General features: G+C 46.8%; 1 protein-coding gene across 1 annotated transcript in view; it reads left to right on the forward strand.

Moving 5' to 3' along the window:
• The window catches only part of lrba (LPS responsive beige-like anchor protein), a 242,055-nt gene that overhangs the window by 149,647 nt on the left and 76,190 nt on the right, over positions 1-16,218 (forward strand). The window contains exon 37 of the mRNA XM_056279765.1: positions 11,777-11,901. Within this exon, the coding sequence (XP_056135740.1) occupies positions 11,777-11,901 (125 nt within the window). The remainder of the gene's footprint in view (positions 1-11,776; positions 11,902-16,218) is intronic.

The following is a 16,218-nucleotide window of genomic DNA, read 5'->3' on the forward strand; positions in this document are numbered from 1 at the left end:
TTCTCTAGTAATTACAGTTAGTAAAATTCTAAATTTTTATTTACCAAACAAACCTCACTCCTTTTACATCAGAAAAACCCCGTTAGTAAGCCCATCTTCACAGGGACAAAGTATTCTCTTCGTTCTCCTGCACCTCTTCTTCTTTGTTCCTGTGAATAATTTCGCCGACACCACTGAAAGCGGCGCTGCTCTTTGTCCTGTAGTTGTAGCAGGCCTCATTAGTTCTGGCCGGCCCGTTTGGTCATAGGTACCGGAATTCAGTTGGGTGTCGTCTGCTCCGTTGACTTAATTAGTTCTGCACCGGGATGCGATGTAGCATTATGCCCCCTAGTACGAGCCACCGTCATTCCCAAATATGCAAGGAGGCATATTAAGATGCAATGGAAGTTGACGGTGGTGAGTGGACCCCTAGCGACCATACTCGACCATCTCTGTTTGTGTTCGTCCGCCCCCGGCTCGCAGTAAATCCCAGTTATGATGCCGAATTCTGCATGTTGAACGCTTTGCATTCAAGCCAAGGTCTGGATATTGTCTCGGCGTTGGCCGTTGTGTGTGAGCCTCTCGGACATACTGTACATTATGGCCGCGCCGGCATTGTGTAAGCAGAAAGCTGAAAAAGGAAACCGGAGCTCCGGCACGTCAATGGAGATTATAACCATCGGAAACAAGAACATAACTGTTTACAGTACCTGTGCCTGCGGAAAATGCATGACAACGTTGGGGGACAGGAAGACTGAAAGAAAGCTAGAGAGAGGGAGAGAGGGAGAGGGGAGAGATGAGAAGTCAAATCTCCAGAGTCTAGGAGAAAGAAATGAAGAGGACAGTTTCTTCCTGTCCTCCAGCTGTGTACTGAGCCCAGCAGACGGCTGGTTGTCTGTGGTGGTGTGTACAGTTTTCGGAGTGAGCTCTAAGTGCTTGTTTGTCAGACGTATGACTCTGCAGCCTGGAGTCTTATCTGCCCATCAGAATCCCCCGGCTGCATTTGGGAGTAGAATAAACACTGGGGCTTGGGTTCCCAATGTTTCTTAATTCATCTTTGTACTGTTGTATACTTCTGATACACCAGTGGGAATGTTTATTTATACGCCGGGGGTGGGGTGGGGGGAGGGCAATAATATAAATACTTTCATTATGACAACAAATTTCAGCTGTAAAAATACAGAATCACATTAAGCTACTAGAGTCGGGGCTGTTGTCGTAGTGTAGCCGCGGTCCGTAATTAAGTCGTAATTTAGTGTCAGTGATCTCCTCGTCGTGCCGTGTTTTAAAGGTGTGCGTCTTCCATCCAGCCATTGTTGATGGTGGAGCCTATCCCGGCGGTCGTTGGGCGGCAGGCCGGGAGACACCCTGGGTAGGGGTGTATGTCTTTGAATTGCTTATACAACACTTGCGGCCCAGGCGCAAACACGAGTCGGTGTTCACAGCAAGGTCAGCGGCGGAGGTCTCGGGGCCTCCCGTGTCATCCTTTAAGACCTGGACTGGACCCTCACTTCCTTTAGTCCAGGTCTGACTACTTCAGAAACCAATTAGCCACAGAGGCTGGAGCTATAGTCATCCGTCTGCATGGATACGGCCGTAAACATGGTAGCGTAAACACACGGTCCGGAGAAAGGCGAGTCGTCGATTAGGCCCGTCTTTATAAACAAGGGCCCTCCGTATCGCGCGGGGAGATCTCCGACGCCCGAGTCCTTAACGGGTTTAAAGCGTACACGTCCCCGCCTGCCTCGTTTATCATACGAGTTGGACATGTGTCTGGGCCAGAAGAGTTGCGACATTTGGGATTTTTGGGGGGGGGGGGGGGGAATGTTCGCTAGATCTCCAGGGAGCATGTTCATGTTTGACAGAGGAGTATTCCATCCATTATACTGTAAAATGACGTGTCTCTGTGAAGCCCTACCGTGCAGACTGGCTTATGGATATGGATTAGAATATGGCCCTAATGATAACATTTACCTCCACTGTATATACAGTACAGTGGCTGGGGTTGCAAGGAACAGTAACAAACTGTCATGGCGTAACATATTAACGGCTGATGATGTCCATATGTTTGCAAGGATAAGTGTTTCCCTGCTGGCCGGGACGCGAGAAAGCCGAAAGTAATTTGGACATTTAGAGAGATAAAGAAAACATTAATGGATTCGGTAGAATTAAGTTGGGGGTGGGGAGGGGGGGGGATTTTTTGTATGATGATCGCTTCATTTCGACTCTAGTATTTTTGATAAACCCCCCGTGTCTGTTTTCATACGGGCGTTCTCGCACACCGCACAGCCGTACGTTCCGTGGAGACTGATGTATATCGCCGCGGTGATGAGTCGCCGTAATGCTTCACCTAGAAGGGAGATGAGAGGTGACGGAGGGGTCTTCGATGAAGGCCGCTTATCCGTCTCTCTTAAAAATCTCTGTCTCTGCAGAAATGTGGCCTCTCTCTCGCTCTCCTCTCTCCTCTCTCTCTCTCTCTAAAATGTAGTCCATGTTACCAAGTGTTCAAAAAAAACAGTGGGGTGGGGGTGGGTGGGGGAGGGGGGACTTCAATCCACTCAGGAAAGACCAATTACACCGTACTGCATCACGGCTCACATCCCCGGCTTAACACCGCTCCGAAGCAACTCTCAGATTTATGAGTTTCATATATCCTTAAGAAAGTATGTGGCCTTGGGGGGGGGGGGGGAGCAAGGTCACGATAAAAGGGTGCTGATCAATATCTGAATGAAAAGCCATTTGTGAAGTTTTTAGGGCTTTTTTTTTTCTTCCCTTTTTTGTCTCCCTCCCCAGGTGCAATATCTGCCGAGTATCGATTGTCAGAAGCCAGTAGTTAGTCAACGGCTATCTCCTTTGACTAACCCCTTTGCGGCGTGTCAGCGCCCCCTCTTCCACGTGATAGATTGGTATGTTTTCCAGCCACTGTAATTACACCTTGGACCAGTGGGGTCATTTATTTTGCCACTTTACACCATTTGCCAAAAAAAAAAAAAAAAAAAACGAAAAAAAAAACACCTTTATCTGTAGAATCCAGCACTTTGTTCTGCAGCGAAAGCAGAAATAGGGGGACACATAAAGTACGGATGTCCGCCCGTGTTAGTAGGGAAGATCATCCTTCACTCGTGGACCCCCAGCTTTGTTTTCACTCAGAGACACACACACACACCCACACACCCGGCCATCCTGGGCTCGAGTCAACCTACTCCCTGAAAGGAGAAGACCAGGAGAGTTTGGTGTGTGTGAGCTTTTTAGTCTTAAAAATTGAAATTGAACCGCTGTGGAGTAATGTTTCTGGCTGCTTAGTTAGTAGCGTTGTTTTGTTAATCTTAGCTTCTTCTTCTTCTTTTCTTTTCTTTTTTTTTGTAGCCTGAAGCGATAACTACTTTGGCTCAATAGCTTGTCTTATATTTTCTTCACTTCGTGTAATAGAGGCTCCATCACCTTGGCAGTGGAAGTGCTGCACTTGAAATGATTACACTGCACACACACACACACTCACACACACTCACACACACACACACACACACGCTGTGCTGTAAGTGCTGTATAATGGGCGCAGCAGCTTGATCGAGAGCGGGGAGGACGGGCTCGTGGAATTGCAGACGGCCTTGCTGGATGAGATTGTCATTCCTTCCGGTCTTGCATCACACCAGGGCAAGGCGCACAACAGCCGTGCATACCGGAGGGGGTAGAGCGACAACGTGGCTGAGCTGTTCATCTCTCGCTGGAGCCATTAGATAACGTCGTAGCGTAGCCTGCACAATAGGCGCACTGTAGTTGTGAGTTTGGTGAAGCGGCCAGCGTTTTTTTTTTTTTTGGGTAGCCTCGTAAACTCCCGACTAGATTTGACTGTTATGGTCGTTTGTCGGAAATTGTGTCTTCTCAGAATGGCGTTTTTTTGTGGGTTTTTTTTTTTTTTTTTTTTAATTTATGTAATAAAGAGTTTTTATTTGAGACCCCCTCAGGTGGTCGCTGACATGTGGGGTCTTGAAGTAACACATGGTCACTTACAAGTGTTATAAATGTGAACTTTGGGCTGACAGACCCCCCTCTCCCAACTCCCAATCTCCGCCGACCTTGAGCTCCTCCGCTCTTGTTTTCTTTTGGGCTGCCGCGCCAGAGAGCCAGGCACCGCTTTGAATTTGTCATGACATTCAAGATCAGCTCTGAAAGCTAGAGGTCAGAGGATTATTAGAATAGGCCAGTAATGGCAGAATTATTCAACTCCGGGGCCAGTGGACGCCCTCATTACCCACCAGTAGTTGTGATAGATGACCGCAAATGCGCGTTGTCAAAATCGTAGGAAAAATGTGACCCTTTATCAGAAATACAGACGGTACGAGTTGTTGTTGTTGCATCGGAAGTCTATTTATATTCTGTCCATTGCGTTGCTTAGCGCGTCGGTGTTTGATTATGTGCAAACTTGCATATTTTTAACTTCACGGCACCGATCCTGCAACATTATTGGGTTGACAGAATTTTTAAAAATTTTTTGTATTTTTTCAGAGCCGACCACCAACCATTCATTTCTGGTCAGTGTCTGATAAAAAGCGTTTCTCCTCATACCTCACACAGAAGCTGATATGTCATTAGCGTGCGATTCCTCGGCCCCTTTTGTTGGCGAATTTACACCGAGTTTAATTGCCGCTAATTGGAGGCTGTGCGGTACTAAGCTGATGGTAATTAGGGCGCCATTTGCATTTTTTCATTTGGCTGCGCTGGACCGAGGGAGGCCTTTTTGCGTCCGATCCCACGGGAGCGCTTTGATCCCACCAGGCTGGCGATATGTTCGAAAAATGCAATATCAACCCCCCACCCACCCACCCACCCCCCTCAGCTCTGTTTCAATGCCGGTGCAGAAATTGGAGTTAATTGGGAGGAGTGGTAGGTGCTTATGTTGTCATGGTACTAGTGGTACGAGCAGTCTTGCATGTGAAGAGTGGTTTTAATGAAAGGGGAGGGCACCCCCGGTGTGTGAACCTATACCGGCTTAGCTTTTTAGCATCGCTCGCCGCCTGCGTAAATGTACAAATTTGTGCGCTTGAAAAGGGTACGTTTTCTTTTCCGTGTCGTCGAACGGGACCAGCTGAGATTTATTTTTATTTATCTCAAAAATAACAAGAAAATTTAGAGCAGAATGTAGAAAATTTAGAAAAAACAGTAACTATTTAGGATTTTTTTTTACAGCTTTTCCTCCCCCCATTAGGTTAGACCCCAAATCCATAATTTTTTAGCATATGTAAATTTGCATGAATCTGATTAAAAAAAAAAAGACTTGCTCCTGTCATCATTGAAATGGATGAGGCAAAAACCACATCAGGGAAGTCATTGGGGTGTGTAAGATGGAAATATTTGCAGGCCCCGTGACCCTGGCGTTACCCTGGGTAAACCTCGTAAACAATATTAGGGGAGGTGAATTAACATACACGCATAAAGACGTTGTTCTGTGCACTTCATTTGAGCGGGACTGAGGGATGAGCGTCGACGCACATGCACAAACGCCGCTTCAGCGAGACTTAATCACGCCAAACGATTTCCAGCGGGGGCGATATTTGGTCCCGCTCCGTTTTAATTTAAGTGTAGGGGTGCCGCCGAAGTGATCGCTGCCACCGTTTGACAAAGAGCCGGCGCGGCCCAAGCCACAAGTCCTCAACATGACAAATTCTCAATCTATCCTCGCGACTCCCATTCCTTCTCAACACATGGTTTATGCAAATCGAAGCAAAATGATCTCGGGGATGGAGGCAATGTTTGAGCAATTTGAGGGGTCGCCGGTGGGAACCGGCATTAATGAAAAAAAAAAAAAAAAGCAAAGGGAGAAATCTCCTCTGCATATGCGGTCCCGCCGACTGTACCCAAATTAATCCAGCAGAAAGGTTATAAATGGCGGTTTGTCTGCGCCAAAGTGCCTCCGAAGTGATGTATGAAAGCGTGTTCACGCCGCGTGTCCTGCTCGCCGTGATAAAGGTCATATCATGTCGTTTGCATAATCTCCAACGCTCGGAATAATAAACCCCCGCAACAGTCACATTTCCTGCCACCAAAAATAAACAAATAAACAGATAAATAACACATCTTGATCACAGTTTAGATCAGCGGTCATCCCCAGTAGTTATTTTTGAGAAAAGTCCATTTTAAGGACATTATTATTAGACTGGTAAATATATATGATGTCACATTTCTCATACACACACACACGGACCCTCAGAGGAACGTGGTGCTTAAGAAAACGGGGGCAAGTGCGAGGCATCTGCCCTGGATGCTGTATATGTGATTGTGTTGTGATGGATGGCAATCGTTTGTCCTTGTCCGAGCAAAGAACAGTCGCGCCGTTGAAAGGGGCATGCCATCAAACTTTCGGTCTGTGGAGAGAATCTATTAACATGTCTTAAGTGGGTCGGGTGTGGCGGCGCCGCGGAAGGCTGAGCCGCGTTGGCCCTTAATCCACAAAATCTCAGCCTTACGTGTCATGATGAGCAGACTTCTGTGGCATTTAATTGGCTGTGGGCGTATCTCGGTGGTTGATGGATAATAGTTTTTGTTTTTTGCAGGAATCGTTAGAATATTGACGCGGCTTTATTGACAGGTGACGGTTGTATTTTAATTAGTGGCGTTGTACACAGTAGCTGTCACATTAAGATGGCATTTATACTCGTTTGTCAATAATATTCCATTCTTTTTTTGTTTTTTAGTTCATTTTCTATAAATTTGCTTCCTTCTTGCAAACACAAATATGTTGCTGCTAATAATAATAATAATAATTTATATAGTGCTTTTCTAATACTCAGAGTCGCTTTACAATAAACAGGGTGAAACAAGACAACAGATAAACATAGCACAGACATACAGGGGTGGATGGGAAGGGGGGCTACAAGAGGGAGAAGTGGCAGCCACACACAACGCCAGTAGTTAACCAGGGGGGGTCTTATATGCAGTTAACCAGGGGGTCTTGATCTAACCGGAGCCACGGCGCTATGCGCCATCACCGCCGTCATAGCCGCACACTCACGAGCTGGGTTTGAACGGATGAACTCGAATAAACGATGGTCATGGTCTTATCATAACCCGGGTTTGCACGCCAAAGAAGCATTTGAATGCGTTTCTTTGTCCACACATTTGATCTAGAATGATGTTGTGCTACTAGCTTGTCCTCCGGACTCCTGCCCCCCACCACCCGGTAAGGGAGCGGTAGATGGCGTAGCTCGCTTGAACGCTGCTCTCTCCAAACAAGCATTTCATTAATCCTCAACTCTGAGCCGGCCCCCATGCGGCACATTACCCACAATTAAACCATTTATATAACGTGTCACCTCGCCATGCCAAACCCACTTGGACCCCTGCTCTGTTTTGATGTTAACGGACAATTTAGTGGTGCCATTGAAATTTTAAGAGGCCACCAGTAATATTACCCCTCCACCCCCCACCGCCTCCACAAGTCTGTTGATGCTTTGGGCTTGCGTTTATTAAATCAAGGTATAATCTACTTTGTTTGTACAATTAGCGCATTGGAGAGTAACAATGGCGGGTTCGCACGGAAGGAGAGAGCCGAGCTCGCCCGTTCCTCATCCCCGTCGGTCAACCGCCGCAAATTTACAGCTGCAGAGCCCCGAAGAGTGTCCAAAAGATGGCAACAAACAAAAGCAATTACTCTTTACTGCCTGTCTCCCGGAGCCTGTTTCATCGGTGGCCAGTTGGGTGTCCTTAAACAGGTTTGGAGGGACTCGACACGCTCACCTCCGCGCTCCTTAACATGCACGCCTGCACACACGTAACCATAACATACTCCTCAAAACCAAACACTCCCTCTGTCTGTCAGTCAGTCTCTCTCTCTCTCTCTCTCTCTCTCTCTCTCTCTCTCTCTCTCTCTCTCTCTCTCTCTCTCTCTCTCTCTGTCTGTCTCTCTTTCTCTGTCTGTCTGTCTCTCTCTTGCTCTCTCTCTCTGTCTGTCTCACTATATCTGTCTCTCTCTCTGCCTATCTCTGTCTCTCTATCTCTGTCTCACTCTCTCGGTGTCTCTCTCTACTCTCTCCTCAAAACCAAACACTTCCTCTGTCAGTCAGTCAGTCTCTCTCTCTCTCTCTCTCTCTCTCTCTCTCTCTCTCTCTCTCTCTCTCTCTCTCTCTCTCTCTCTCTCTCTCTCTCTCTCTCTCTCTCTCTCTCTCTCGGTGTCTCCTCTCCTTAAAACCAAACACTTCCTCAGTCAGTCAGTCAGTCTCTCTCTCGTAGTGTCTCTCGCTCTCTGTCTCTCTCTCTCGCTCTCTGTCTCTTTCTCTCTCTCTTGGTGTCTCTCGCTCTCACTCTCCCCCTGTCTCTTGCTGTCTTCTTCCCCGTCTTTTCATCAGAGCGAGTGCCTCAGACGACTCCTGGGCAGACTGAATGCGATGCCTCCCAGACTCCACTGATGAACTAATTACTAATTACACAAGTGGTTTATGTGAGCCGTGGCGTGGTGCTGGCCTTTTGTAAACTTAATTGTTGTTATTTTGAAGAATGGCGGCCCGGTAAATTCCACCGAAGCCGCCCCGGGAGGATGGATGAGCTCTGAATAATTTATTACCTTTGCGAAAACACTCTGTATGCAGTATGGGGAGCTGCATAGCGATGTACATCTCCTTTCTTGTTACCACGGTGCGCTCGTAGGGGATTGATGACGAGTTGTCCTCTGTCGTCCCACCCCCACCCCACCTGTACCCCCCCACCACTTCATTAGGACTTCCGCTGTCGCCAGCTCACAGTGTGTGGGATGAATATGACTGGCAGAGGTGGTTCCCCATGCCGCGACTAATTACTCCACCTGATGGCCACCGCCCTGATGGATGGAGGTGTATTGTGTGCATCCTACAAAGCCCTCTGCCACACACACACACACACACACACACACACACACAGGATGAGACAAGTGCGTCAGGGGCTGTGTGCCACGTGCAGCCCTGATAATTATTTTGGTCGGTGAATGCCGTGAGAGGCAGGATGATGGAGTGACCATTTGCGTGTGGAGACTATCACCCGCTAACACGGAGGCAGGGGTCTTTGTGGCCAGGGAGAAATGTGGTGCCGCTCAGCCCTGGTCCGTGTAGCCCCCTTGTGCGCTGCCAGCACGCACTCTTAACCCGCACACCCTCGCGTACACACATTGTTCCACCCGTTTGAATACACCGGAAGTATATACCCAGGTTTGTCTCGCTTAATGCCCATTGCTTGCTCATTTTTCTCCCCGTCGCCGCTCTGCTCCAGTCCCGTCTCCTATACGCCGCCTTAAATTCCCTCTATAGATCGCTTTACATCCAGACTGCAGACATGAGCAGCAGCCAGGCTCTGAGTTTCGTCCAGCCCGTTTCAGACATTTTTTTTCTCCTTCTTCTTCTTCGACAGATAAATCAAGTAATTAATAGTTTTCATTAGCTGGGGGCATACGGGTCTTAAAGCACCCGGTTGGAAATTGTATTTACTTTCTTGTATAAAGCTCCTTCCCCTTTTAGAGCCCCAGTGTGATCATTGGCATCGGGCTGAAGATTTGTGAGGAGCCCCCCGGCTGGAGCGGCGGTTCGAGAGCAGATCACATAAAGCACGCCAGGGCTCTCCCCTCAAAGCCTGTGCCACTGAAACCATAAACTGTGCCGTACTAAACCGCCACAGGATACACGGCCACCACTTACTTTATGTTTGACCCGGTTATGAGTTTGTTGACTTTAAAAAAAAAAAATTCTGTAGTTTTTTCTTTTCTTTAACTAGATTTCCTCTTCCAAAAAATCACCCTTTTTTTGAGTCTTTTCTCTCTTCCAAATGTGTTCTCCCATAATGTATATTGTTTGGCACCGTCGCTGGCTCTTCGGACGTGAACGCTTGCCGAAGGTTTGTCAGTGGTATATGTCAGCATAAAACCCGGGGTGTATCTAGAGGTTTCTAAGGTGGCTGTTATCCTGATTTATATTTCTTGGGTGCAGGGGCCCTGTTGCACAATAAAACTTTCTCTCACTTTGACATAGCACAATGGACTTAAAGACATGTATTTTGCCAAACCGTCATAATTTAGTGCCAAGTGAACGCCGAGGCGATTTGTAAGTAGACACCAACCGGAATCCAGCCTCGGCAGAACCTCCGTGTAAACCTAAATACAGATTCACACACACAACTTTAAGGTTCCTTCTTTTCTTTTCTTTTTATCGCGAGAGCATCCGGCACATGTGAAATGGATGCGGCCCGAGTCAGACAATCCCAGAATTGAATTTCATTGGAGACAGACCGGTGTGTTTGCTTTTTGCCACATCCATGTGAGACGAACGCCATTAATACCTGTAGGCTGTGTTTTCCCATGGAAGAGCACGGTTGTTAGGGGGTGTACAAGGAAAACAGAAAAACAATCCGACTTGGTTTTACCAGATGAGCAGCTTTTTACATGCATTTTTAACTTGTGATGTGATTACTGTGCAGCGCTCGCTCTATGATGCCAGTCGGAAATCACAGGAAGTTGAGTCAGTTCATCTGGACATGATGTTTGTTGACCGATGTGTTTCATCACTCATCTAAGTGACCTCTTCAGTCTCAACTGACTGCAGGTATCCCCACCCTTACAAACAATACAGTGGCACAACGACCGAAACCAGTGATCGGTTTCATATGCAAATTTCCATGACCATTAACTAGAGTTGCAATGGCCATGTGTACTAGTCACAGACAATTTGGGAAACGGTTGCAATCATAGTCAGAAACACTTGAATTTCTCTAACTGCTGACTCTACTTTTTTTATTTACTCCCCCCCCCCTTTTCTCCCCAATTGTACTTGGCCAATTACCCTACTCTTCACATCCGGCTTCCCACCCGCAGACGCGGCCAATCATGTCTGTAGGGACGCCCGACCAGGCCGGAGGTAACACGGAGATTCGAACCGCCGACCCCCGTGTTGGTAGGCAACAGAATAGACCGCTACACTACCCAGGCGCCTGCTACCGAGTCAAAACAGTCTCCCAGATTAAATGAGCTAAGAAAAATTATGAGGGAAAAAAAAATTATTGGCTGTTCTGTATTGTGCTTGTGAGCCAAATGAATATGAATTTTTTCTTCACCACTTTTAAAATAAAATATGGTCATTATAGACAGGTAGTGTACATGCACAGTGCTACACATAACAGTGTCTCCTCATTAAAAGTTAACACTTTTTTTTCCTCCCCCTGAGTCAGTCAGAATGATTTACTGACCAGGTCTGGTAAAGGGAGGTGTAAATTGAAAAGAAAAATGGAGGCCGCGGACATTGATTAATATTGGTAATGCTATCCACCGCTCCCCTGTATTTGTAATGACCTTCTCTCTTACTCGCCCGGCCGTGGCCAGGTCCTGACAAGAGGTGCCCTGCTGGGCCCGAAATGAGCCTGGAATGGGAGCACGCGCCACCAGAGAGTGTGGAAAACGATCACCCCGTCTGCCCCCCTGCCCCTCCGTGGCGTACCCCGGGCTTCGTTCACCTTCCCAGAGAGAGTCAATGCAAACAGAACGGGGGGGAAAACCAAAAAGAGAGACACCAAAACATAGCATTTGATAAGAGGATGGCGTTGTCAAGGACGGGGATAAAGGTCGGCAGGGTTCTGAGCTCGTGTCCAAAATCAGTGTTTTAAACGAGAGGGTGAAAAAAAAATGATGCAGTAGGGAGGAGGAGGAGGAGAAAAAGAAGAAGAGGAAAAAAAAGCGGTAAAAACAATGCTGGCTTTATGTATGCTCGGCTGGACTGAGCACTAACGCTGGGTTGCTACACCATGCTGGCTGGTAATTGCTAACACATGTGTTACCTCTGTCTCGTTGCAGCCGGCCGAGGGATTTCTGGCGCCTGGACTACTGGGAGGACGATTTGAGGCGCCGTCGTCGCTTCATCAGGAACCCCTTTGGATCCACGCACTCGGAGGCTACGCTCAAAGCCGCCGCTGACCACGGTCAGTCCCGTCCGCCATAACCCCTGCGTCCCCACTCTAGAGCCCCGCCTTGCTTACTTGGCGGTAGCACCAGGTACAGGGGCTATAAAAATTAGCCCTACGGTTGCCGTAAAAGATTTATTGTGCCACAAGACTCCGTAAAAGAAAAAAAAAAGCACACTGATCTGAATTTCACACAGGTAATTTATTACTTTGCCTCCCATTATGCAACACTACACTAATACTGAGACTGTACTCGCTCAGGCCGAGTGTGGCCGTCCTTTACCACTATAATACTTTCTATTTGCAAATATGTGTTAAATTTCAAAGACAATTTTATGAATATTTCCTTGTCCGTTTCCTATCTTGCACCAACAGTGGCAGACATGGCAGGTAAGTAACAACCAGTCTCTTGAATGTCTTCCTCTGCAAATTTTGCATTTGAATAAGGGTGATAAGGGTGGTATTTGAACTTTGATTACGTCCCCTCCCTTTTTTTCTTTTTTTTTTGTTACATGATTGGAGGCAAGTTGTGCTATGTTGTTAGTTATGACACGTTTTTCATGCTGAAATGTACTGGTCAAAAATTTTTAAAAAAATGTAAAAGGAAAAAAAAAAAAATATATATATATATATATTTATATATATTCAGAATGCTCCCAGTGTATACGTAGGAGGTATTTATTGAAGTCATGACTTTTGTCATACTATAGTAGTGCCTCTAATTCATATCTTGCCTCAGTATATAGTATTATATGAATATCATGTGTTTCAAATTACGACCTTCGTTGCACTGATGTTTCAGAACAAGCCCAAATTACTTTGGGACCTCATAAAGACCAGGCACAGACTGGAGTCTCGAGAAGAAGAAGAAAAAAAAAACTTCGTCAATATTGTTCAATTAGTCAGAATATAGAGTTGTCATTAAAATCAATAGCATCGATTGCCTGTCCCCTTTGCCGCCATTGTTTTCTCTGCACTTGCCCCATAAAAGCAGGTGCAGATTTTTCTGATAAACTCAGAACGGCCCCAAATTCCGGAGGGTCACTTAGTGTTGATGTCGCTTGCTCCTCCATTGACATTAGGAGTCCCCATTTCTTTCCTGCAACGCACCTCTAAGCCCTTATTTCTGCTAGGACAGTATCCTGCCATTCCAGCACACACCAGGGTCTGCAGTCGGGCCTCGCCGAGTGTCATTTTAACAGCTCAATCTGTTATTGCGCTCCCCGATAGAGCTACCATTTCCGGGCCAAAAACGTCCCCCCGATGTGTCACCGGCAAAAGTCACGCTAAACGTGACATCACCGTCGGAGACAAATGGCCCCACATGACAGGAGTCAATAAGAATGTGATCTAAAAGCAATAAGTGCTGGGGATCCTGGGAGACTCACAGGGCTGCGGTAATGGCTGTAATCTGGAGGCAGCTGGAGAGCAGGACCGGAGGGCCGCCGGGTCCCGCTCTTCCTTTGCCTCGCGACGGAATTTTAACTCGACCCGATCTTAACGTCCCCTCCGCCTCCGACTCCTGTCCCCCCTTAGGCGGCGCTAAGCCCCCCGAGGGAGGGCCAGCACATCGCTCCTGCTCACTTATCTATCCATAAGCCGGAGGAAATGTGCTGGATGTACTCACATATCTGTAATTTAGACGACTGAGGTTCAATTCTGACTCTTTTCCAAAGGATTTTTCAGCTTCACATGCCGCATGCGCTCGCTAGGAGTGTAGCCGAATTCCTCCAAAACAACATTAGCTTTCAGAGTCAAGTCTGTGTAAAAATAGCTAGCACTCGGTTGCGGCGAGGGTATGCTACCTCAGGAGACTACATTGCCCAACTGGAGCATGGGAATACAGTATATCATTAAAATAGCTCTTTGACGTTGAGGCCTGACAGCATCCATTTTCTGATGTAACCTTTCCTCTTGTTTTAGACGACCCGACATTTGTAGCGGAAGTGTGGCTTAAGATGAGTACGCGGGGCTGAGCGTTGAGGCGGAGTGCAAAGGTCGTATCTGGCTGTAATTATTTTCATCAGATGGAGCAGGAAAATGCAAAGTCTCGCTCCCTAAGAAAATATTTAGTTTTTGATCAGAATTTACCCCTGCTCCCCGGCTACTTGCAGCGCTTTTTTAAAATTTATATCCTTTTTGATTTGGATAATCTCCGAAACCGGGGGGAGGGGGGAGGGGGGGGTGTTTTATGGTTTATGTTAAATGTTTTCATTAAACATGGAGTTCCTTTTTTTTTCTTTTTTTAAAGCAAAGGCCGCATGTCCATAAAACATCTCCTCTCCATAAAACACACTGAAAAAAAACACAGGTTTCGATCTTGCGGATCTGAAACGGCGATCATTCATTGCCAGCCAAGACGGGTCCTGCGCTGGAAAAGTCGAGGCGCGTGATCGCCGGCGGGGTTGAATGGGCCAGTTATGCGTGTGTGGCTGGGAGAGAGGCATCTTTTTTTTTTCCTGGGGAGGGATTCTGGGCTGGTTCGGGGCCCGTGTACCGAAGGTGGCAGAGTAAATACTGGGAAGACGAATGCCGCTCTCATGGTTATCGGCGCTCGCCCCGTGACCACACTGCTGGCTACAGTCTTGTTAAAAGCAAATTTGTTAATTCTGACAATTTAATTGCTTGGACCCTGCATGTGCTGAGTTGTACAAGTAGCTGGTTCAAGCTCTCCGAGGGGGGAAACGCAGTCGTGGATGTGTGTAACCTGGCTGCAAGTTGCACACCTTCATGCCCGAGGCGTAGCGAGCGATTAAGCTGAAGTGCCCTGCAGGACGCCGCGTTAAAGTGGCGTACCTGCTGCCTGCACACATCAATGGCATTGTGTGATATCGTGCACGAAAATACCCTCAAATTTTTAGAAAAGTTTTAGAAAAGGGTCGGAGGCACGTCACGGGTAATAACACACACCTGCCTAGCACCTTGGCAGTTTGCAGACATTTTATTCTGGCGTGCTAACTAGAATAAAATGTGGAAGCCTATAGTTTTATTTGCATAGGTGCGCCCAGAGTTGCAGCCCCCCCCCCCCCAGTCCCTAAAGCCAAACACTCCCCGGTGTTTGTTGCAATTTGTCAAAATAGTAGCATAAACTGTAAACTATCAAAATATAACCTACAGCTGTGTGTGCATTACCTGGTGATCCCTGGCCTGCTAGAATATTCAGCTTTGCTTTTTCTTTTTCTGGTGCAATACTATTCATGCAAAATTCAAATGCACTGTTGGAAATCACTGGAATGACACATGGCACATGGTGTGTGTGTGTGTGTGTGTGTGTGTGTGTGTGTGTGTGTGTGTGTGTGTGTGTGTGTGTGTGTCTATAAATATCTATATCTATAGATGGATACACATCCATACCATGGAAATACTGACCAATCAGCTTGAGCTGTGAATGGCATATCCAGAAACAATATCTGATTTTCAATTTAATAACATAAATATGCTTTCAGTCTCACCTGCAGTGCGATTTGTCATTTTGCTGTAATTAACACAGCATGCTTTTTTTATTATTATTATTATTATTATTACTGGGGTGCTGTTAGGGAAACCGCATCCAGGGTAACACCAAGTCTCTGCCTTTCTTACTGTTGCATGATTAACACTTCCGACAGGGTCAGACGAATTGCGTTTGGTAAGTGTTCATATGCGAGCGGTACCTGAGTCTGCGGGTGAAAGATGTCGAGTGTGTTTATAATGGAATGTACAGAAGTTCAAAATACATGTCTGTTCCCGAGCTCCCGCTTCTGACAAGCACCCCGAAGTCCACTTGCTCGGTGTGAATACAGTTGCATGTGGTACGTATTAGAGGAGCTGGTAGTAATTTCGCCGCTGCTAACTAAAGAATTCTCGAGGGGGGCTTAATTACAGGAAGGCCATTCTAAATATCAGTGGAGCTGCATATTTTCCATGACAAGAGATTTTTCAGCCGCACTCCTCGTGCGTTTTCAAAGAACGCGGCAAACACGATGCGGTTTGTCACGATGAGGAAATTCAGCTGATCTGCCCTTCAGCCAGCAAGTAAAAAAAAAAAAGAGAAAAGAAAAATAGGTCAAATTGTCTTTTCATTCATTTGATGCATTAAAATGTATTCCTCTGCAGGTGGGGTGTATTGGAAAATGCAAACACACACACACACACACACACACACAAGCTGCAGAGTGTCCAGTATATTGCCAGCTACGTTTACAGCGTAGGAAGACTTGTTGCCAGTCTTCGCTTTGTGCTGCGTGTGTACTTGCGTCTGTAGGTCATTGCAACGCGCTGCACAGAGAGCTCTGTAAATGTTTGCAGATTACCGTTTTTCATAAATAATCCACTCGGAGCCTCGGCTCGCATGCA

This window comes from Lampris incognitus, chromosome 5 (genome assembly GCF_029633865.1).
Source record: "Lampris incognitus isolate fLamInc1 chromosome 5, fLamInc1.hap2, whole genome shotgun sequence".
NCBI lineage: Eukaryota > Metazoa > Chordata > Actinopteri > Lampriformes > Lampridae > Lampris > Lampris incognitus.